The sequence below is a fragment of the Brachionichthys hirsutus genome, chromosome 13 (assembly GCF_040956055.1).
Source record: "Brachionichthys hirsutus isolate HB-005 chromosome 13, CSIRO-AGI_Bhir_v1, whole genome shotgun sequence".
Lineage (NCBI taxonomy): Eukaryota > Metazoa > Chordata > Actinopteri > Lophiiformes > Brachionichthyidae > Brachionichthys > Brachionichthys hirsutus.
In genome coordinates, this window is record NC_090909.1 from 5086567 (window position 1) to 5110602 (window position 24036).

At 40.6% G+C, this 24036-nt stretch overlaps 1 protein-coding gene across 1 annotated transcript in view; it reads right to left on the reverse strand.

Annotated features, from left to right (window-relative positions):
• Positions 1–187: 187 nt before the first annotated feature.
• csmd2 (CUB and Sushi multiple domains 2) overlaps positions 188–24036 on the reverse strand; it is a 133763-nt gene continuing 109914 nt past the window's right edge. Inside the window, exons 32-50 of the mRNA XM_068747573.1 lie at positions 23903–24019; positions 22192–22305; positions 18271–18366; positions 17513–17716; positions 16250–16374; positions 14851–14947; positions 13887–13991; positions 13522–13640; positions 12619–12688; positions 11278–11394; positions 10905–11114; positions 10323–10511; positions 8300–8477; positions 6825–6970; positions 6647–6727; positions 5995–6108; positions 1424–1612; positions 687–833; positions 188–231 (exon numbers count right to left, since the gene is read on the reverse strand). Of these exons, the coding sequence (XP_068603674.1) occupies positions 188–231; positions 687–833; positions 1424–1612; positions 5995–6108; positions 6647–6727; positions 6825–6970; positions 8300–8477; positions 10323–10511; positions 10905–11114; positions 11278–11394; positions 12619–12688; positions 13522–13640; positions 13887–13991; positions 14851–14947; positions 16250–16374; positions 17513–17716; positions 18271–18366; positions 22192–22305; positions 23903–24019 (2462 nt within the window). The remainder of the gene's footprint in view (positions 232–686; positions 834–1423; positions 1613–5994; positions 6109–6646; positions 6728–6824; positions 6971–8299; positions 8478–10322; positions 10512–10904; positions 11115–11277; positions 11395–12618; positions 12689–13521; positions 13641–13886; positions 13992–14850; positions 14948–16249; positions 16375–17512; positions 17717–18270; positions 18367–22191; positions 22306–23902; positions 24020–24036) is intronic.

Genomic DNA, 24036 nt, shown 5'->3' on the forward strand with positions numbered 1-24036 from the left:
TTAAATCCACATTGACCAGAGAAACTTGTGGGTAACTTCCCAGTGATCACCCAGTCCATCTGTCAATCAGGCTGTTATGTCAAAATGCATTATTGCTAACATAAAAGGCAAAATAATGGATGGGGGAAAGACAGAACATCAGTTGAGGAAAGATAGATTTCCACTGAGAGGAGAGAGAGACAGACGATTAGTCAATCTGGACGAGCGTGGTTGATAAGGAACGGAGGGAGGCTGTTAAATATTTACACAGTCATAATTCAGGGAAAGTTATGCAGGTGTCGTATAGAAAGAGATCCTTCATGGGAGTGGGACAAAACAGAAGAATAAGAAGTAATGCAAGAAACAGCATTTACTAATTCCCAGGCCTGCGCGGCACAGTGAGCAGCGCCGCAGACGCCAACCGCCCCTGCTACGTTGCCATGGAGATGGGTCATGCTTCTAGATATTTCAGCTGCAGACCACATCTTGGTCTTATTGACTCAAGAAGCAAAGACATCTCTGATGAGATTAAATACACATTATCCAGGAACACTAAGCCAAACATTAATGTCCTCTAGTAAATCAATAATCAATTATGATTACACTCAAATCAGACACACACACATATACAGTATATATATATATATATATATATATATATATATAGCCAATTACATGTTGCTGGTGTGTTCCTGGTCTTGACTCACCTGAGTAGCGTATGCGAAAGCCTTTGTGACTGGTCGTGTGATCAAAGGACCAGTGCAGGTATACTTTGTTACTGGAGCTAGTGATGCTCAATGGGCTGGAGTAGTTCCCACTGAGGGTAATCAGGAGAGGGCTCTGCCTGGAGGGGCCTAAGGTGAGAGGAAACAGTTCCATATACTTAACACACCAACCTGATGGATGTCAAAGGTGTTATTCTTGGCGATTCAATTACAAGAACAGAGAAAATCACTTGTAATGAATCCAATTACCAAAAGTCACAGCTTTTGAACGATGGTGCATTTAGTGACACTTAAGGTAAAATCTAAATTTACTAAGGTATTTTATCTTCCATAATTGGCTTGGCAATCCCAAGTTTAGTAAATGTATTTCCCCCCTTTACCCTACAAGAGATGAAAAGCCCTAATCAGGAATAATGGTGTGGCCACCATTTTCTCAGAGCAGCCTGGCAGAGTTGCTGACTATGCCTGGGATCACGTGCAGGAGAACAAGACGGAGTAGTTCTTCTCCCAAGAAAGGCTAAAATAGTGGATATTGGTGAAATCAAATCTTTGGTTAAGCAAGAATGTTGCAAATATGTTATTCAGCCACAATACTGATACTTAATGATATGTGTAGTTTGCATAACACTTAATATACCACAAGGTAAAAAAAATAGAAAAAATCAATTATGTTACAGTAATTAAAAAAGGTATATAAAAATATTTATACAGCTGCTCACCATCAAATATCTCTAACTCATCGAACTGCCGGCTGGTTTGGAAGTGTTCAATAGTGAAGGTAATGTTGTATCCCGGTTCAATTTTGACCACCCAGGAGCAAGACTCAAAATGTGGAAAACCGTTGCCAGGCGACTGACTCATGATGACGCCAGTGGAAGCTGTCAAAACCTCATTCATGGGACAAGTCACTGTTGAGATAAACGAAAGGCAGAGGCAGAAATACATTAAAATATTCAGTGCAACTGTTTACATGGAGCTGTCCTGTTTTGGTTTAGTAATTCAACCTCTGATGGTGCTTTCCTTCTGTGAATTAGATTTTCCTTGAGGTGTGAATTGGATTGATCGCTCCATATTGTTGTTGTGGGACAACTCAATGTGAATAAAAGCAAAGCGAAGCTAATCATAATTCGAGACCTGAGGGTGTCGCAGGAAACAATGCATTTATGCATGTGTGTGCGTGTGTGTGTGTGTGTGCTGCACAAATGCACAAATATGTACCAGAGAGTTCCAGTTAAAATGCATTAACAAGTCATTCTTAGAATTGGCAGATTGGCATGTCGTAGGGAGTGGGGATTATTATTGCCGCAGGAAATGTCAGATATTGTCAGGTAAGCTGTCTCTCACAGAAAAGCTCAAATAAGGCCTGTCTAATTCTTCTGCCATGAACTTTTTTTTTTATTGTTCTGGAATTGTTTCACATCCAAATTTCACCATGAACAGGACAAGTCAAAGTTAATATTGTAAACTTATCTAAACATCTAAATATAGTTCACCATGGCTGAGTCTTCTTTCTGCATATATTGAGGTCACTGTAGAAGGATCAATTGCTATGAAAGAAGAGCGTAGGAAATGACATGCAATAAGTGTCCAACTGGAGTCAAACCCCCAGAGCCTACTGGCATTCTCAAATCAGCACTAGTAGTTCCTCCAGAATATATTCTGCATCTTACCATGAGCTATAGTATTTGATAATATGAATTCACAATAACTCTGAATATAAAGGAATTTGCACGCTGTTTGAGAGCTGCCACTCATGTTCCAAAGCATGTGCAAACTAAGCTACTACCGGGTACGTACATTAGCACCATCGCGTTGTGCATCACGTGGAACTCAGAAATAAACAAATCACTTTTGGCATCTAACTTTGGAATTGACAGTAATCTATTCTCATCTCAAATGCCAGAGAAGATGTTCAGGTCTGTGAAATCGTTCGCAGCCTCGAGCATCTCAGTTTGATGTGAGTGTGAAAACGCTTAAATCCATCACCCGTAGTGAAACTGATTGCACCTGGAAGTGGGATATAAAATCGAAGAGAGAAGTTCATTAAACAATCAATTCTCAAAAGAATGAGATGAGTCTCGTCAGTGACCTTTCAGAGCGCTCTGGTGTGTCTTCAAAACTGCTTTCAGCGAGTCGGGGCACTGATGGAAACGGACAGACGGGCTGTTATCTATAGAATGCTACTTATTAAACTAAAACCACTTTGAAATGACGCATTTCGTTCTCTGGCAGTAAACAAAAGGGTATTAGGGGACAAATCTGACAGCTGGAAAGAGCAGCTTCAACAGACAAGGTGAGATCACCGCCGATAGGGCTCAAAATGAAATTTCACTTTAATGAGAGGAGGAATAGAATAAACCCATTGCAGAAATGGCAGCCCCTTCTGCTTTGTATTAAAGACATGTACCAGTGAAAAATATGGTTCTCGGCCCGATCTGCAAAGAATCACAAATATGCACACATCTGCATCCATGCACATACTGGAGATTTGTGTATTCCTCTTTGGATGCTCATGTGGCTAACTCCCCAATGCAACAAGCTTCTAGTACTGTACTGCCTTTACTTGTCTCAGTATTTAAGTAGCATAAGCTGAGGAGCGATAATGAGCCGACTGAAGGGGATATGCCGCAACATAAGTATTAGTGTGGATCAGGACCCAACAAGTCGGGGATGACAATGAAGATGTGGAAAAATAAAATGGTGCCATCTAATCCATTCCATGAGACTGAAAGGACAGGCAGAGGCAAACAAATCGAATATAATCTATGGGACAGAAAGAGCGATGGAGGCTGAAAGGCAAAGGGAGCAAGCGGGATAAAGAAAGCCAGCTATCTTGGACACTCATGCGACGGGCGATTATGTGGGCTTTAACCTGAAATCTGACTGGGGGACTTGGAATTATGAGGCCTTGTTGTGTGTCATTAATGAAATAAAGCAACACTTTTGACTGGTGCCACTGCTTTGCGTTGATGATGCTCGGACTCACTATGGTCTTAGCGGGCAGTAGAAGTATTTATCGGCTGTGGGTCGAATGCAACCCAGTTTAATCTAACAGCATAAAAAAGCATACAAATTAAGTACAAACTGACTGGTTGTTCAAATGGTAACATATTAACTATATTATATTATTATTTAAATTAAATACAGTGTGTGCCTGTGATTTAATATATATATATATATATCCTCATTTAATTACGGAGTTATGTTTCGAAGACCATGTTGTTCAGCGATTTCGTCGTTAAACAAATGACAACTTGGCCGACATTTTATGTTATCAAAAAAAAAGAAAAAAAAGATTTGTATACATATAGGCCATTTATTTTGTACGTACATATATATGTACTCTCACAACTCCGCAGACGTAACAGCGATTAATTGTCACTAAACTCATACTTTTAGATTGAAAGCCCGTCGTAACTCAGAGTCTTCTTTAACATAGAAAAAAAAAACTCTTGTGAAGGACAACATTACATTTTGCTGTTGCGTTTTGAACCAGCCTCAGAGGAGCAAACAGGAAACAAAGGCATGCATCACAAAGAACAAAAGTCTTCTCAGCCAGGGGAGGGGAGTGACAAGTGGCATGCAAGAGAAGAAGTCCCAAGTGAGACAGCAGTGAAGACAGAGGGAATGCAGAGTACAAGAGAATACATTTACACAGAGGGGGGGGGACACCACTGCAGAGCTCTCTGGAAGACTATCACACACCCAGACACAGGCCAGACCATGCAGCGTGTCTATACAGTAGAGTCTGCTGTTGGTTGTGTGTGTGTGTGTAGGGCTGGGGCAGTTAGTCTTGCAGGAAGGGTTATGCTTGTCAGAGCTGGAAGTGGTGATTTGATAGGTGCAGCTGCAGCTGGCAGGTCCCCTGCATATCAATGAGCCACACACTTTGTTTTTTCACCACCCTCCACCTCCGTTCCTCCCCTTCTCCTCCTCACACTTTTTAAACACCTGTCCTGCCCTTGCTCGCTCCACGTCCTTTGGCTCATTTAGTAGCCTCTCCTCCATCTATTCCAGACTGATTATGTCTTTTTCCGCGAGCAGGATGTGCATGAGTTGAATCTGGGACATTTATGGTCTTAGATTTACATTTTTGCTTTGCAAACTTTTTAAAGACATTTTAAGAACTTGTCGATGATCAGACTCATCACAGTAGATGCTCCAAATTCCAAATCTTTGCACTAAAATTGGTTTGTAGTCTCATTTTTTCCCTCTTTAACAGCATCTTTCTCACACTCCTTGATTCTATATATATGGCTGTCCTCTCCACCACCTTGGTCTGCATGGTTGTCTAGAGTCTGATGGTACTCTTGTCCCCTTCATTATGTGTCGTTCTCCGAAAAATGCATTCCAAACTGCAAAGAAAATGCTTTCAGCTGTCACAGATTTTCTCTAAAACAGCAGGAAGATTTGCTTAGTGAGGCAAAGCTGTGCATAAAGCTTGATGTTTTCATGAAATCACCCATGTCAGTAGGCAATTTCATTTACACATCAGCTGCAGATGACTACAGCGAGGTAGGCAACATGCAGGGCACCAGAGGGAATAAACTTGCTAGGATTTCGCATTCCTTCACTGTCACGTCCCTACGTTTCACCTCATCTCATCCTTAATGCATTTTATTTATTCCAATATCACCTACTGTCCCTCGTCCACCGAACAGCCCACAAACAGAGTAATATATTTTCAGAAAGGAGGCAAAGAAATAGTAAGATGCATGCATTTACGATATTTAAAGCAGAGGTTAAAAAAGAAAGAGGAACCCCACGATGCACCCAGTATTGTGCCTAGAGGAAATGCGTCACACACAACATTCAGTTTTCTCATAATGTGGGAAGTTGGGAACAGTGTGCTCATTGATTCCTCTGGGAGTTTGATATTTCAGCATGTGGAGAGCACTGTGGCACACACCCTCATTCTCCCGGGAGTCAACTATCATCTACAGAGATGGAAAGTGCTGCTAAATTAAAATGTGACTGTTTCCATGTAAAACAGGCAGAAAGATCCCTATGGAGAGTGAAACTCAAGCTAATGCAAAAGGTTATGTTAAAAGTAAAAATGCATAGGTTATTTATATCACTGCTGAAAATGTGTGCTGCATGCATTCATGGAACAATATCAACTTCAATGCTGTTTAAAGTGCATAAAATATTTTATATAACATCTGACATGGGCACCTGTTTTTTTATTTTAAGACTCTCCCTGTTATCTATGTTTGATGTTACTTGATCAATTTTATTCATTTCCAAGGGAATTGTTTAACAGGTTTTTAAGCCTAAAGCGATCACCTACCATCACATGTGGGTGGAGGCCCCTCAAACTCCAAATGTGTACCCAACCGGCAAGTGAGGATGCTGTTTCCGCTCAACTGGTAGCCTGGAAGACATCGGTACCGCACAATATCACCTGAACAAACAGATAGAGAAGTACGAGTTACACAGAGATCGATCAGATATGGCAGCAGCAGTCCATAGGATTGATAACCAAAGTATTTTCACACACCAAATCACGGCTGAACTCATTGATCCATTTTGTGTATCAGTAAAAGGAAACTTGAACATAACAAAGCCCCTTTGGGGATCATGTAACCTGTGTGTGTGTTTGCATAATAATAAGTCGATAAATTATGCAAATAGATTCGACGAAATCACATTAGTTTTCTTATAGTATATGGAAGAGAATCAATTTGAATATTTTCTGATAATCACTCATTATTACTGCTTCCCTGAAAGCCCCAGGGGTTATTTTTTATTCAGTCAGCCCACCTTATAGGATAAGAACTTGTTGAATTGCGAAAAGGAAGATAATGAATGCTGGGATTTTACAAGTCAGGATGGGACCAACATCTAAAACAGACAAGTCAGAAGTGCCTCAAATCCAGAGTGTCTTAGTGTCAGTATGTCAATAGCTGTGTGTATATAGTATTATAGCTTTTGCAACCTACCTATTTTAAACTCTTTGCTCGCCATCAGGATTTCTGCTTTAGGAATGATGGGGGGAGGCAGGCAGTACTGAAGTCTGTAAGCTTCATTGAGAGCATCAAAGAGAAGGAAGGAGTCAAACAAAGAATATGCGCAAATGATCTAGTGCAAATGCGGAAAAAATAATAGAAATTCACGCACCTTGATAGCTAATACAGAACAGTCCACCTTTCTCTGTGTTACTACGAAAACGAATTAGCACCTGGTTGGATGTGCTACTGGGTGGGTCATTTGGCTCCCCATCAGTGAACACGCCAAGCTTCCTGACTGTCTCCTGTGGACCATCCCTAAAGATGAAAAAGGTTACAGGTCAGCAAACGCTTCAAATAAAAACCCAGTGGAGAAAAGTGATGGTAATTAACTGTGATGCTTTCTGACAGCAACCTCTGCTTGGTGTCTCAAATTATAAATCACCTTGAGTCTTTGTGAGACATACCTGAGAGAAAACTAAACAAGGACACAAGCCAGGCTCTCGTCACACAACTCCCAACAGCCTAATATCGTCATAATGTTCCCTTGATCATACCCAAAACAATTACCATCGATTGGTAAGGGTGATTATGTTGGAATAGAGTACAAATTACAGATAAGCATTGAATGGCGGCCCTGAATTGCGCTGGTCCTTTGAACTGCCATCCAATGGGAGTGTCTTTGGAAGCTGTGGCCCAACCTTGGCAGTCCCCTGGTGTGACCATGGCCGATTAAGCCAACTCCCAGATCCCTGCCACAACCATTCAGCTTAAAAACCATCTGTCTTTGGCTGTCAGACTGGGCATGGGAGATTACAAGCTGCTCTGGAAACGGTTGGCTAGGGACTGCTGCCTGACAAAACTCTGGCCAATCCCCCATTACTGGGACCATTTTTTTTGGCTCAGTAGTTCTGTGGAAAGATACACAGTGGTGGCAACTTGGAATTGGGGAATACGATAGTCCCCATCTTGGCTCTGCATGAGCTTCCTGGGGTAAGATCAACACAGTGGAGACTTTTTACAAGAAAAAACCATGATAGAAAGTAAATGTTTTTGGCTCACCTTGGGTGTACGGAATTCATTACACAAACTCTTCAAATACTCAAGAATCATTGCATAAATCTCTCTCTCAATTGAGATGTCACTCTTCACTGAAGGGAAATTTATGTGGTCTTCAATTTGCCAGGTTGGCTGGCAATCAGACGTCCAGTTTTGCTGAGAGCTGGGACCTTTGTAGATTGTCTCAGAGAGAGGGGATCAACTGGGACTGGCAACCAACAAGCATGGAAAATCCTGTGTTTGGTCGTACAAATTGCACAGCCAACCAAGCACTATGGGGTTGATGGAAGAAAGCTTTACCCCTTGATACTCAGTCACGCCAAAAGGCATACACCTCCCCAACACAAACACTACCATACGGAGTGAAGTTCAGGTATTTCAACTTGTCAATGCAGGGTCTCTGTATCCCCTTCTCATCTCTCTGACATACATTTAGAAAATAGGTGAGGACCCTATTCCTACTGCTGCAGCTGTGCCTAAATGGTATTTATTACATGTAAGTGAAAGCTCAAAAGTAAGCAAGTTTACACAAAGAAAAACAATCAAACAAGAAAATGCAGGGTCAGAGACGTGTGCTTTAACTCTTACCAGACGGTGATGAAGTCATGAGGCCCATGAACCTGTAGCAGGGTGAAATTGAGTTTGATGCCTGAGCCCGGAGCCACAGTGATCAGCCAGGAGCAGTCAGCTGAGTTAGGGTACTCCTCTGGATAACCGGGGGAAAAGATGGTCCCATTGTCTGACGTAATGTTCCCACCACACGGCACTGAGGGAAGGAGGAAAAAGGAAGAGGCAACGCATATATACATCAGCAGATCAAGAATACAAGAAGAGAGAGATGCTTCATCCAGCTGCAATCGGTGAAAAGGAAGACTTTTCATCCCTCAATTCTTCCGATTCCCCTCTCTGTGTCTCTATCACCGGGAGAGACACTTCGTCTCGTGCCCAGGCACTTGTCTGAGCGAAAGATTAGCCAGTAAAGCCTTTTAGAAAGTGGTGGTTTGGATGGAGTGTTTTGCTAAGATAAGGCCTCAAACCTTTCCCCATGGGGTGAAGAGAGAGAGAGTGGATATGGATATTTGCCAAGGGGTTAGTACTGACTGGGCTTTTGGGGAATGTGGACATGTACAGTGTGTTAGAGGGCCATGGCATTTTTTGTTTAAACGCTTGTGTGTGTGATAGAAACAGTTAAAACTACATGTTGAGGTCAAAATGGAAAATACATATATTATATATAGGGTTTAAAAAATTACATTCGCATCTGCTGTCAGGCACAAATCTAACCACAGTATCTATATTTAAAACTTTGTTGAGGAACTCTACCCAACTTAATGATTACAGGCTAAACTCCCATTGGAGTCATATTCACTGTGGTGGAGCAATAAAAATCAGGAAGGAGTGGTGATCGCTGTCGGGCAGACCTCTCTAGCATCTCACAGTATTCAGCTTTATGGCACACCCTTGGATATCTAAGGGTATTTGATCATTCCCAAAGCAGAAATAGACTTATTGTAGACTTATTTTATGCCTTATTCCCTTAATATTGAAATATAGTAGACTCAAGACAGGAAACAAGGAGGTGTGTGTGTGTGTGTGTGTGTAGGTGGGGGGGGGGCTCAGCTAGAATCAAAATCTGGGTCACTATAGCAAGTAGCCACTTAACAGATACATGGGCTATTGATCAGAATGGTTAATTAAATCCCGGCTTCTCAGTGGAGCTGCACTTCTGAGTCACATTATCAACTAGCAAACGACTTTCCCTTATTTTGTAGTCTGATGTTGAATGAATAGTTGAGGAAATGGAACTTGTGAGCATGTTCCCTTTGAATGATGAAACACACTACACGTCACATAAAAATATAGCCACTGTAAAAAGTTAGCGATCCAAGGTTAAGTATTGTATTTCCAAGCTTAAGAATATTCTGAGATGTATACCAAGTTTTGAAAAATGCCCAGTTTTAAACACAATTTGCATCCTGCAAACTAAAATTATTTGATTAAAGCAAGCAATCAAAATCATAATGAATGGTTATTTGTTTTGATTGAAGTACCTATCAAGAGTTGAAATGTGATTGCTTTTAATTAATGAAAAGGAGGACAAACCCTGTTACAGGGTTAATTATGGGTTGTGAGTGATGTGTAAGTTCATTAAACACAATTGGAGTTGTTCACTAAAATAAATGATCAGATTCCTAAATCTTTTTTTTAAACTTTTGAAGTTTAAAATAAAGGTGGAAATAAGTTTTTGGAAAAAAGAAAACATGCATGTTAGGAACATAGGTTGTGTTGGCCCATTGTGGTGGTGCACTCAGGTCGCAGCGGCTCAGGGCCAACTCTCCACTCTAACCTTGAAATCTCGTTATATAATTTGTATGGCAAATAAAGCTGCTGCTTCTTCTTATTGTTCTTAATTGCGTGATTCATAATAGATAATTATTATCTCAATAACAACAGTTCACACTAATGATGTAATAGATCAGTACATTTGAAACAGAACGTTAGGATGCTAGCACTCTGGGTCAGCATTAATGAGGCAGTGCAGTCAGTCTCTAGTTAACTGATTTAATAGCGTTTATTTAACACAGCACTGGTGCATCTACAATTCTCTTACCTTCACAGTGAGGAAAAGGGTGATCCCAAGTTCGGGTGGTACCGTGCTCACAGGTGAGGATGGAGTGTCCCATTAACTCATAACCAGGCAAACACTCAAAGGAAATGGACTGACCCACATTGTAGCCAGCACCCAACACTATGCCATAGCGAAAAGGCTCCGGATCAGGGCACTCCTGTAGCTCGTAAGCTGAGGGAGAGAACAACACGGGCAGCGGTCTGTTTAAATCAGCACAATGTTTCAAATGAATTTAGACACTTTTTTTCAAACACCATTAGGTTTTATAGCAGTTCTGCAATTAATCTGAAAACATGTGAGTACTCTACTTAGAGACAATGAAAGTGCTCAATTGGATCATCTTCTATTTGTAATTTTTTTTGCCGCTTTAATTTCGCTCTCTCAGCTTGCTGTTGCTTGCTGTCAATTCTGGAATGAGCAACACTTACGCTGGTCATTATTAAAATTATATATTTATTTTTGTTTGATACAATCCTAGGGCTGCTCAATAGTTCATGCTCTCATTATTTGCAACTTCTACCAGGAGGTGGACTTTCTTACATACGATCCATTCTGCTCTCTTACCCTGGTACTCAAATCGGAACCCCGGTTTGTTCTGCGAGTGATCGCTGTGGAAATATACTGTGGTCTCATGAGAGGTGGTGAGGAGGGAGGCAGGAATATCCTGACCGCTGAATCGGCCGATCACTGCACTAGTTTCAAGGGGCCCATTGCGGATCTCTAGGAAATCATGGTTGGCCTCTGTGGAGAAGTTGAGGAACTGCATGTGGGCTCCTGGGAAACGATAAAAAAATGTTAGAAAAACACTCTCATAACCTTACAGAGCCTTTCACACACACAAAAGAGCTATAAATAACAACAGTTATGCATAATCAATAGGCCCTTGAGTGTGAACATGCCAATGAAGCTATATATAAGCACTGTTGATGAAGCTCACCATAACCAACAGGCAGGTAGATCCTCCAGGTGCAGTCGCTGTTGCTGGGATAATTACCAGGGAAACCAGGACTAAGTATCATGCCTTCCAGTTCCTCATGGATTCCACCACATTGAGCTGCCAGAGGTCAGACAAAGCATTTCATTAGCATCTACAAATTCCAGGTCAAAAGTAAAAGAAAATAACATTCTGTCATTTTTAATCAAAATCCCAAAGCCTTTAGAGCAGAGGTCAGACAAATGAAGGAAGGCCAATCCTTTCAATCAGTCACAACATTTTGCTGGTGGTTTGCAATGCTCTTAAAGAATTAACAGTATTCAATTTAAAATAAACGAGAAAACAAAACTCCACAATCCCATTTAAATTCCATACCATCTCCTGTAATGATAGAACTCTGGATCTTTTTCTATTCTCCACGAGATATTGATGGATAATATAACGTATCCTTTGATGCCCTTCATCCATTCCTTTGAATCGTAAACCAGTGATGTATAAATGTAGTGATGTTTAAATGTCTTTACTGGAATCCAGGAGCACGATTCAAAAGAGCCAGATGCGAGGTGAAATTAGGACATAAAATGTTGGGAAGCAGTGATGGGATCAAGAAAGATTGATCTTGAAATCACCAAAATAAAAAGAAAAGATTAGAGGGATGCTGAAGCTCATGGTAAAATAAGTAGTTGAATCAAGGAGAAGAAAGACATGGTTACTGGCAAGGGAAGAAAAAGCAAGCAGTGAAGGAAATCAAGAAATAAACAAGACATAAGCCAGAGGAGGGTAGACTCAAAAGAACTCAGTGTGCTTTATCATTGTGTTTACTGAAGGACGTTGTGATGGGTTAAAACGTTATCCTGTAACAACAAAAAATACTAGTCGGCAATCACAAAACTGTGATGTCTTTACACAATGAATCTTCCGTCGACCAAAACCAATCAAGGCCTGAGATGGAATTAATTATCCATTAATAATCAGTTGTTCCAATAAATGTGACCCATTGGTCAAGGAGCCCTCAAAGGCAATGAGTTTTATTCAGTGTGTCTGATCAGCTTTAAGTTCAGAGGGAAATTTAAATGTGCAGAACCTCTCCTTAGTCCAAACAAAAACCCAATCATGTTAAATATAACCATTTGCTTTACTAATTTACTCACTCATTCTTTCATTTCATTAAAATCACAATACTTTTATGTCATATAAGGTGTTTGTGTATCATTAAAGGAGCATTATTAAACAAGTGTTTTATATATATAAACACACAATTCTTAGTATCATAAAAAAATATGAATATTAATAGACACAAAAAGAGTAGAGGGAGAGCTGAGCAAGGAATGAAAGTATTCCTACCGATGCAGAGAGGAGGTGGATAGTTCCATCGTCTGACAGTTCCTGGCATACAGGTGATATGCGAGGTCCCCTGAAATAGCATCCACGCAACAATGTGACATCAACACACACAAAACCGAGATCAGATTTGTTTGTTCTCTCTATCTTGCTGCTCCTTTACTGCAATTAGCTGAAATTATTGTATGTATACAGTAAACCCTGAACGCAAAGTCCTTGATTAAAGCAATATTTCATCATGTGATTGTAAATTAGAATAACTTTTACTCACTACACTTAGCACAAAATATAATTGAATTATCCAGAGATAATCAAATAAATTGGCAAAGAATATGACAATATTTTGCCTTTCTCGTTCCATATATATATATATATATATATCAACACTTATTCCCAATGGGCTTACGTGGTGTAGAGTGCAGAAAAAAGCTTTCAAATAAAAGTAGTTTATGTGATTAGATCCGGAGTTTTCCACAGATGTTGCCATCTGTTTCCTGACGTACAGGAGACGACGAGGGCAATAATTAGGATGTATGGAATGCAGTCAAACTGGAGAAGCTCCAGAGGATTTCACTATTTCCTACGCATCATACACAGAAGGTGGTGAATATATATCCTGACGACTCTTCAGGCTTTGTACTAAATGCACTTGAGCAACTTTAAAACTACTAAACTGAACAACTTAAGAAGGGTCCCTTTTCTACATGGATCAACATCAACAGCACATGCATTGTTCACTCTCAGGAAAAGGACTCAAAATAAGATAAATATATTCCCAAACTGTTGAATTTGAATTTTAATCTCAGAATTTTCCCTTATGGCTTTACCACAATCACATCCTACAGCTTAATGGTAGTGATTATTTTCACTAAGGTCAGTGCTTGATATGAAGGGAGCCACCGTTACCTGCAGAGTGTATCCGGGTTCGCACTGGAACGACACCACGTTATTCATTTGAAGACGGTCTCCGACCTTGATGCCATTCATGGGAACCACAGGCTCTGGACAGTTTGTCAGAGACACCGCTGTGGGATTGAGAATAGATGACAGAAACAGTTCCATCACTGTAAAGGGACACACGGAGGAGAGCCGAGGCATTATATCAACTATGGTGACACCGTCTGATAATCAGAGTCAGAGCAAGGTGGGCACGGTCTGGCCATTACGAGACTTGTAACCTAAAACTTCTGGAGTCATACCATCTCTGGGATGAGACTCACATAATTAAAAAGCATCAAAAATATTTGGTGGCAGCAACTCTTTTCACTTACTTTTGTATTCGAGCCTGAATCCAGCGGCAGAGACACTAATGTCAGAATAAAAGTGGAGGTAGAGCTGGTTGGAGGTGCTGTTGAGGAGAGCCGGTACGGTGGTGCCTGGGGGGGCAAGATTCATAGTAGCGTTTAGCTCTGCTCTCTCTCGCAGTCCGGCCACAACAAGCTGTATACGCTGACGCCCGATATTGGGACAGATGTTCTTTTTATTACGGTACTTACTGATTTAAGAATGTGTGTGTGTGTGTTTGCGCAGCAACTGCGTATGAGCAAGGGATCAGAATAAAAATATTATAATATAATAATAATATTTATTATATGTATAAATAATATTTGGAGAAACAGCTGCATACAGTCAAGTTTAAAGCAGCCTCACCTGCTCACTTTTGAGATTTTTCAACAGAAGAATAGGAAAATATAATTTGCTAATTAGAAAACAACACCCCCCCCCCCCAAAACAAGATCACCAAGCAATAACATTTTGTACCGTGTTACATAACATTGGTTGCTCATTTATTTGTAGTTTGGTTTCAAGGTCAAACAAAAATAGATTTCCATGTTGATCCCACCTTCTCTACTCAGAAAGTGACACAAGTATTGTAATATATATATATATATTAAAGGAGTAACTCTGACTCTACACTGACAAGACTAACATTTGTAGAAATGGATTAAGGTTTCGTCAGGGTGAGCTAAATATATCCCACGGCTACATCAGCAGCCACTGGATGGGATTTTGAGTTTCTAAAATTCTAGCTGTAGCAAACAGACTTTTCTTTTCACAGTGGTATATGCTATTTGATAAATACAGATCCCTCTCTTTGACAACTCAGAAAGCAGTTTAATACTTTAACATAGTTTTTGTTTTGGAATAAATGATTGGATTTAAAAAAAAAATGTTTTGTGTCCAAGGTTAAATAGGCATTGCAATCAAGCATTAAATGCATACGCAGGGTAATACCTGAGAAGCTGCCGAGCATGGTGTCAGTGTTATCTCCTCCGTCAAACACCTCGAGCGAATCCCAGTTCTGCTCCGTGACAAAGCTGATTACCTGAATCTGAGAGAGAGCAAAACATTTTTTGTAAAGGCTGTGATTAAGGGAGAAGAGCAGTAACAGTAACAGTATCTATCTAATAAACACTGCCTAAATGATGAATATTAAACTTAGTTTGCTTTAGAATGCTACCCAAAGGAGGAGGTAGGTGTTCATACATCCCTATGAGAAAAATGGCTGGAGCAATTACAAATGAAAATGAATGTTTGAAAGGGCAACACTGTTTCTTTTGTGTCTATAATTTATTCATATTATAATGCTGAATAAATCTCCCATGTCTTCAGTATTTTTATCAATTTCCTTTTGCTCTTCCGTTTGTTCCGAGGCTGACTTTCTCTCTTTCCCATGTCCATTCTTCCCACGTCTCCTCGGACTCTGATGGTTATCGATCGGATACGATCCAATTAAAAGGGTGGTGGGGAGAGAGAGAGAGAGAGAGAGAGAGAGAGAGAGAGAGAGAGAGCAGAGAGACCGAGAGAGATTGATCTTTCATTTTTTTGGGGGGGGGGGCACCCCCAAATGTGAAATGTGATGCCAAGGACACTAGCTCCTTTGAGTTCTGTTCTACATCGTGACACTCCATTCTAATGGTGGAGGGAGGGGCAAAAGTGAGAGTGATGACAGTGAGCAGCAGTCTGAATAGAGATGGATCGGGTTCAGGGTTGTGTTTTGGTTTGTGGCGTCACCCCAGAGAACCTAAAGTCATCTGTCATTACTAAACTACAATAATGTCAGTTGGGTATGTAGATGTGTCACTGTCATGGTTTGCCGTTGAGAAGGTGGGGAGGACAGTCAGCTCTCTTGGTTAAATTCACCACCAAGCTATTCCAATATTGGTGTTGGGCAGCATGCTTACGGGCCACCTTGTGTATTTGACCTGCAAGGACAGTAATCGGAAGTGGAGGAACTAATAGCTGAGGGACAGCCCAGAGGTCATTAGCGACAGAGGCTGGAGCATAAGACTAAAAAACGTTCCATCGGAAGGATCCCTTGGGACCTCGCACAGGTTCCTGTGGAGCTCCATCATGCATGCATCAAAGAATAAGAATATGCCAAATGAATTAACTCATAGCACATGAAGCTGAGCCTCACATGTTGCGAGTGGATTGCCCTTTTCTAGCATGACCTAGTCCTAGCATGTTGCTCAACAGCTTTGGCTTGCAAAATTCATACTATATTTGTGGATCACTTTCCGGTCATTATTTCTTTGAGATGCACTACGATTGGAAAAAGCCGGAATCCATCTCTGATTCATTACTGGATTATCATAATGGACAAAATATGTAATGGAAATATTATGCAAACCTGGATTCCTGATCCTTCAGGCACAGTGATCTTCCAGACGCAGTTGAGGCTGTTGAGGTATGGCTCAGGAAAGCCAGGCGATAGGATAGTTCCAGTTCGATGGATAAGATTACCTCCACAAGGAACTGGAGGTAAGAAGTGAGAGGAATGAAAAGGCCATATTAATAATATCAGCAGTGTTCTGCATGTATCATCATTCCGGATTGAATGCATGAAGATAGAAGGACAGTAAGACTGGATACGTGCACATAATTATACATAAAATTGCACCCTGAAATTAATAAAAGATGAGTTATCATTAATCTTCACATTTTTTTTCCTCGGCCAGTGTAGGTTTAATGCCGAGTGTGTGTCAAAATTGTAAACAGGAAGAAGGTCAGATAAGTAAATTAAATAAAATAGAAACATTCTCAGAGAGCACAGACCTCCACCAAACAGCTCATTCCCCTCATAACTAGATTTACACCATCCACATTGTGATCTGGATCATCATTAAAAAGGTATAAATTGTTCTTGGTATCTTTATACACCAACCGTGAAAAGTAAAAGTGAATCAGAATTTGTGTATTTTTAACATATTTTTGAATTGATAAATGTTGTTTTTTTCAATCTGATCCAGATGAAATCTGTTGGTGAGATAGAGGCCCCCACCCTACATGACTGTCAAATTCCATAAACATCGGTCAATAATCAACCGAGATATTGAGGAACAAATGTTGAAGCGCCATTGACTGCGATGTTACTGAACATTTCAAACTGATCCATAATCCAGGATCTCATCTGGATCATCACCAAAATTGTATAATCTATTCCTGGTAACATTCCCAACACTTCCAGAAATTATCTGTATCGGTAAGTGTTTGCAGTCTTCTAACAGCCTTCCCAGCTTGATCTGCACATTTACACATCTGCCGACAGAGGAAAAGCATCTGTTGTATGCAATGTTTGTGAGAATATCTGTCAAGTGGAGCTCTCCATATGAGTCTGTGTATCTGTCTGTGTGTATTTGTGACCCTCAGCAGTGCCTGCCGCCTGCGTGTTACGTGGCTGAATCCCATCATATCATGTATCGCTACAGGCCAAAGCTGGCAGCTTACATTTGCGTCAGATTAACAAGAGCTTGAAACCCATGATGTGACATGAGAGAGAGGGAGAGGAAAGCACGTTTGCAGTCTAGCGAAAGACAATCAAGCAGCCTATAAAGACAGGGAAACTAATAAGGGTGTATGCGTAGGTATTCATAGGTTGGTATTTATACTCTACCTATACAGCTGGGTATGGAGCTGTTCCACTGTGCCAGCGCATTGGGAACGGTCAAACACTCAATGGCACTGGATCCCTCCAGCACATAACCTGGGCTGCACTCAAAGCGGATCACAGCTCCAACTGCAAAGTTGTTGCCCATGCGGCGGCCATTCCTGGGCTCTGGGACTGAGCTGCACTGGGTGGCACTGGTTCGTGGTACAGCTTCATTGAACGGAGTAAAAGACAGTGATTAACGACTGATTTGATTAGATTTTGGATCAAATATAACACCTTGTGCTTGTATTGTGGATGCTCTCTGTTGCTGACATATAATCATTTAATTATACCTTAGAAGTTACATGGAATTTTTGTCTAAGATTGTCAAAGAGCCTTCATTAATCTATTGCGGGATCACATTTAGACTGACAACCACTCACATCTATGTATTTGGTGTGACCAAATACATCTAAGATGCATGTTTTTGGAGGTGGGAGGAAACCAGAGAACCTGGAGAAAACCCACGCAGACACTGGTAGAACATGCAAACTCTTCACAGAAAAGTAATTGAACCCGAAACCTTCTGACTGAGGCAACAGTGTATTATTTAAATAATTAAAAAGAAAAAGTCACAAATCCTGCACTCCTACAGCGTCAATGAACACCAACACACAAGCATGTGAAAAGTGAATCCTCTCAAAATCATTTTACAGCTCATCTATAGTCGTTAGATGAGAGTGAATCCAGAAGACAGAAGACATGAGTGTATACAAACTTACCCTGGTAGACCAGGTGGAAGCCCCTAGAGCTGGACTGGCCTTTGGAGGTGAAGCGAATGAGGATTTGGTTTGAGGTCGCTAATGGCAATGATTCACCTGAGATAAAGAAAATCAAAGACACGGTATGGGATGCTGCAGTTTGTATTATGAGGTAGAAGCAGCTATGCAATCTAGTTCAAGTTCATTCTATCGGCCTTTTCATGCAGCCATCATGTTTGTGTCCAACTTTTTAAACATCAGAAATTAAAGTTACAAGACAATTGCTTGGAATTCAATGAAAAGAGTAGACACTTCAGGTCTCCATATATGGATATATTTATAAAAATAGGTAAGCTCATGTACAACAATGAAGGAAAACTTTGAAAAACATATCCTTAGACCAGTGAAAATGCAAATGCATATGGCATTTTAAGACATACCGATATATGCAAATGCATATGGCATTTTAAGACATACCGATATATGCAAATGCATGGTTAGTAATTAGAGTATCCTAATATTATTCTTTCATTAAGAACCATGCTTTGAATAGCCAACGATTTTCCTTTCAGCTCCATCCTGACTGTATGGGGTCCCTGTTTATTGCCACTGATAGCATCGTGCCATGTATACAGCTGACCACAGCCCGCCAGGTCAAATTCATGGAGCTGAGAAGCGGCTTCATGGGCATATGAGCCTTAAACATTGTGCTTAAAAACTCTAATTTAAAGTTCATTTATTTTTCTGTTCTACTCGTTCAAGCAATATGAGAATCTACAGGCAATGAATTACTGTTGAACCAGATGCAGAGATCACCCCTGTGTTTTACGTCATTGATAATGGTTGAAACACAATGGAGTCTTATTTATATATATATATATCACATTTGGTTGGTCAGGTCATTAATACTGTCTAAATCCTATTTGGGCTTGTGTGATTATGGAATACAGTATTTTCTGAGAAATGTAAGTACTATAATCTCTGACTGAGTCAAATCCTCAAAATGAAGGTATTTCATAATATGACCACTTCCTTGCAGGGTAATTAAACACAAGGATAAACCCATATATATAGTTCCTGACTGACAGCAGGCCTGGTTGGAAGTATGAGCATCTCTGTCTCTGCCACCACCTTTCTCTCGCTGTGCTGCTGACTGGTTCACTGCAACAGATATCATTACTCTGTGTCTGCTTGCTGTCACACTGTGGTGGGCGGCAAAAGTGCTGAAGCCCAGAGGCAACAGCTGCATGTCTGAGTGTCAGAGATCCTCTCCTCTTCGTGCACCACATTCACTTTTTCTTTTTGCATGACAGTATATCTGCACCTTTAAGATCCAAGATAGCACCAATGGAATCGTTTTTTTTTTATACATCATCCCCATCATTGTCCCAGTTCTCCTGTGGGGTCTCCAGGGCAAGCTGGGTAGATTATTAGAGGAATCCTTTGCTGTGACCAAATCACGGTGATGGAATTTTTCAATTTAATGTGCAGGGCAGGTATTCGTCGAGAGAAGACAGACCAACATGTGTCAGCATGTAGCTCATCAACCCTGGTCCAAATCACTCTGGCCTTAATTAATGTGAACTTCTACAATGCCAGAAATGAAACACACGACTTTGGCTGGAAGTCAACGGTCAAAATGTAAAGCCCAGTTGTTTGGGTGCACCGGTTTAATTGCAGCAGTAAAAGGCAACAGTATAAAAGATTCAGGCACATTTAGAGTTAAAACCAGTTAGCCCAGTGGGGATTGCGAAAGGACTGTATTTTTTTTATTTTTCGAATAATTGTTTTTTCAGAAGCATGATTGGAGTGAAATGAGTGTAGCAAATACACATCGTGTAAGTAGTAAACTGAAACGAGGCTGAATAAAAAAAAAAAAACAATATTAGTCTCTAGACAGAGGTTTTTAAAGAAGTTTGAAAATATTGTATTAAAATACATATACTGTACTTGATTTCAGAAACTAGTCCTTGTTTTGCAGGAGTTTTGTCTCATCTGATTGTCAACACCAACTCAAATGATTCACAGGCCTTTCATTTTGGCATTCACTTATTTGTCTATGTGTGACCACACCTGAGTAAATCAAGGTGGGCAAGGGTTTCGTTTTAGCTACTCAACTCTGACTGTAATACTCATTGCCTGTTTATAAATATACAGGATTTATTGAACAAAACAAGATTTTTAAGGATGATTATTCCTTCCAAATCATATATGCAGCTCCTGCATTAAACAATATTTAACCCTAAACGCTTACACCTAGAACTTGGATCCATCCATGCATTTATACTCAGCGTGAATGAGTCAGCATTTTCGCTTCCTCTTGAGGGATTCTCCCCAAAATGTAATATCTCGGATCCATGTTTCATGAAAAATCAATTTTGAACTTTTTATGTTTCTCCCCAATTGTTTTGTGTTTCTCCCCAATTGTTGTCCCTCGTTTGGGACAATGCCCACTATTCCACCCTGTGTCGAGGTCATCCGTCAAGCGCTTTAAGCAAAATGTACAAAAATATCTAAAAGCATTTCTCTGTAGATCAATTTAAAAATTGTACTGCACATAGAACCTTTCTACCAAGTTTAATCAAAATGCATAAAGTAGTTAATGTGTAATAGACAGAAAGGTAAAATAAATAAATATGTCAGTGTAAAGAAAGTGTCAGGATTAATTTGTGTAAAATAAAGCAATCCATGATTGGGCAGTGATTGGGATCAATAGCAAAGTTTTTTTTCAACTCGGTCTGTGCGATGTGAGCTGATGTGGGAATAGTTCACATCTGCCAGTGCTGCCAGATATAACTGTCTGTGTATTTGTGAGTTTATGTGAATCTGTGTGATAGATACAATATAATTATGCCCTTCTGTTTCATGCCTAATGTATTCCAGTCCATCAGCACCTTGTCTGTGTACTCTAGCCTCCTCCTCCTTTACCACTCTGTCAGCTCTGCTCTGCCATGCCTGGTTAAAGAACTGTGAACCTGGCACCAGGAAAATGCAGTTAATATAGCATCCTGTTTATTGGGCTGTAAAGCAGATTTTCTGAGGCTGCCCTTGACATAAACCGAAGCAATCATTTTGCTTTTTTGTACCACACGCACGCAGCCAAGCTGCAATGAAGAGCTGTCTTGAACTCCCACCTTTTCACTAACCCATGTATGAAAGGTGATTTGTTTTGCCCTCTCTTATTCAAGCTGTCTTTTATCAACATCGTTTTGTCATATCAATGCATTTGGCATTTTAAAATACTGTAGTACGTATTTGTTCTCCTTCAGTTATATTTAGTTTTTTCCTCTTCGTACTTTTTTGCCATCTTATTTGAAACATTTGAAAAAACAGTTTGAGCCATTATTTCTTATTGATTGTTGAGAAATCTCGATTGACAATGTCATTTCCCAGGTCTGATCCCAAGCTTACATAATACCGCATGTCTAATTCCACTTGTCTCCTCAGTGTAAATGCCTGACAGTGAATGGGTGTAAAATGCTAATTTGCATGCACATGTAAGTCCTCGTGAGGATGTTATATGTTATCCGTGTGGTTCTTTAAGTGGTGATCATTGCTGGATTGTTTCACAGCTCACTGGAGCTAACCTGCAGATGAGACAGCTCTGTCTGCATCAGCTATTTGTCTCTGGGTTTAACTGGATCCTTATAAAAAGGGATATCGCTAAAACAACTATAATTCTACGAAATAGCCTCATATGTCAGGGAATAATGGCAAGACCAGATAGCTAATCAAAGTTGTTGATTTGTCTCAATGCTAAAGCTGTATGAAACAAAGGATTGGTGCCAGACATATCCTCTGCATGCAGTTCAACGTGGAAAGGAAATATTGTTTTAGATTGAACATCATTTTTAGAGTTCTATATCTGCTGAAATATTTCCTACAGTAGATGCCAAATGATGTAAATGCATACAGGCAGCACAATCTGTGTGTTTCAAGTACCTGTGTGTGCTCCAGAGAGGGAGCTGAGAACACGGGAATGCTGCGTCGCCCCATCATAAACCTCCACAACATCATTTAGAGCCGTTTGGAAGAAGGCAAATTGACTGAAGACCACTGGAAAGGGACATAAATTAATTACCAATTAAAATGATGTCACATCAATGACTGCACTACATTGAAAACCTTAAGATCCAATTGAAATTGTACAGAGGAGCTATCAAACGGTCAGTTAGTGTGCAGATGCAAAGAGCATTCAAATTACCTTCTTTAAAATGAGTGAATCATTACTTTCACTTATGATAACACAACTAACAACTGACATTACTAAAAGCAGCGTAAGCTATACTCTGTGATTTTCCTTGCTTCGGTCCTATTTCCTTTGACATTGACTCTTAAGTCTGGCTCATTAATATTGTACGTTGATGAAGAATGATGAAGAGGATGAGGGCAGTGGGGACACTAATGGCCTCTGTTAGTTGCGATGGCAGGGCCTTGTCCTCAGAGTTTAACTTGTTCAATATGACTCAGCATCTGTTTTTCTCCTTCTTAGCTTCACTACTTTCATATATTCCTGTATTCCCTTCATCTCTCTCTCTGTGATGAGAAGCCAGTGGGTGCAGTGACACCCACTCCATCCTCTTGTGTTCGGGGGGGAAAATAGCCCATCATTAGGGCTGGTACATCAGCTTAATGACAATTGGCAAGAATGGAGGCAAGAGCAATTTTGACTCTGCACGAAGAAGTGTGCTGCCTTAGGCCCGACTGTCATTTTCCAGGAAAATGCAAATGTGGGCTTTAATTATTTAAATTTCCTCTCACATTCTGACTCTGCTGAGAAAAATATGCTGCCGACAGGGTCAAAGAAGGATGGGTGCCTGGTGATTTTAGAGCGATGGTGGATCCTCAAATGGGCGTCACGACCTTGAAAGACTGGGGGGAAGCACCCTAAAGCCAAGCACATGCCACGCACTGATGTTTAGTGTAATTTAACAATGTTAGGACAGGAGCTTTCCATTCGAGGTACAGTTTTTTCCGATCATTTGTTAAAGCACCGGGGGGGACAGGGGATTAAGAAAAGACGGAATGAAAGACAGGAAGTGAAGAAAAGAGACAATATGGAAGAGAAGGTGAAAAAGATGTCTCTATTTGCATGTATGAGCTGCGCCACACTGCGCATTGTTTTGCTCTCTGAATAATTTGCCGCACCTCCAGCATCTCTGATACATATTGGAAGCCAGCTGTGACCTTTAAGATGGAAATGTCAAAACGCAGAGAAAATTCATGGACTCTGGTTCATCCAGACACCAATTATTTATTATTGTGTGAGTCTGTCAGAGAGAATGTGTGTGTCTGTCTGCTTTAGACATATTGCATCGGCTGATGTGTGAGATGGCGATTGAACTGCTCCACCACAGCAGGATTAAAATACGTGCATGGCAGTGAGACAGATGGATGCGGGGAAATATCAGTCGCTGTGTAATTATGTGTATAGGACAACAGGAAAATACAGACAGCAAACTTCTAACCGATGCATTTTAATTGCAAGTTATAATGCCCAGCATATGGCAGCTTTTACAAGTTAGCTCCAAACGCCGTTTCTCCGATGCATCTGTCAGTGTTTTCTTCTCACAGCGTAAGAACACGTTGGCTTTGTAGAGAAACGACTGTGCACACACAGAGACACAAAACACAGTGCTCTTCCTTTGCTTACCGTAATCCTTAGGCACCACCACGGAGGACAGACAGGTCCGCGCACTGCTGTAGTTGCCGGGGTAAGAAGGAGACAAAACCACTCCCTCGAGGCCCGAGTATTGCCCACCACATGGAGCTAGGAGAAGACACATG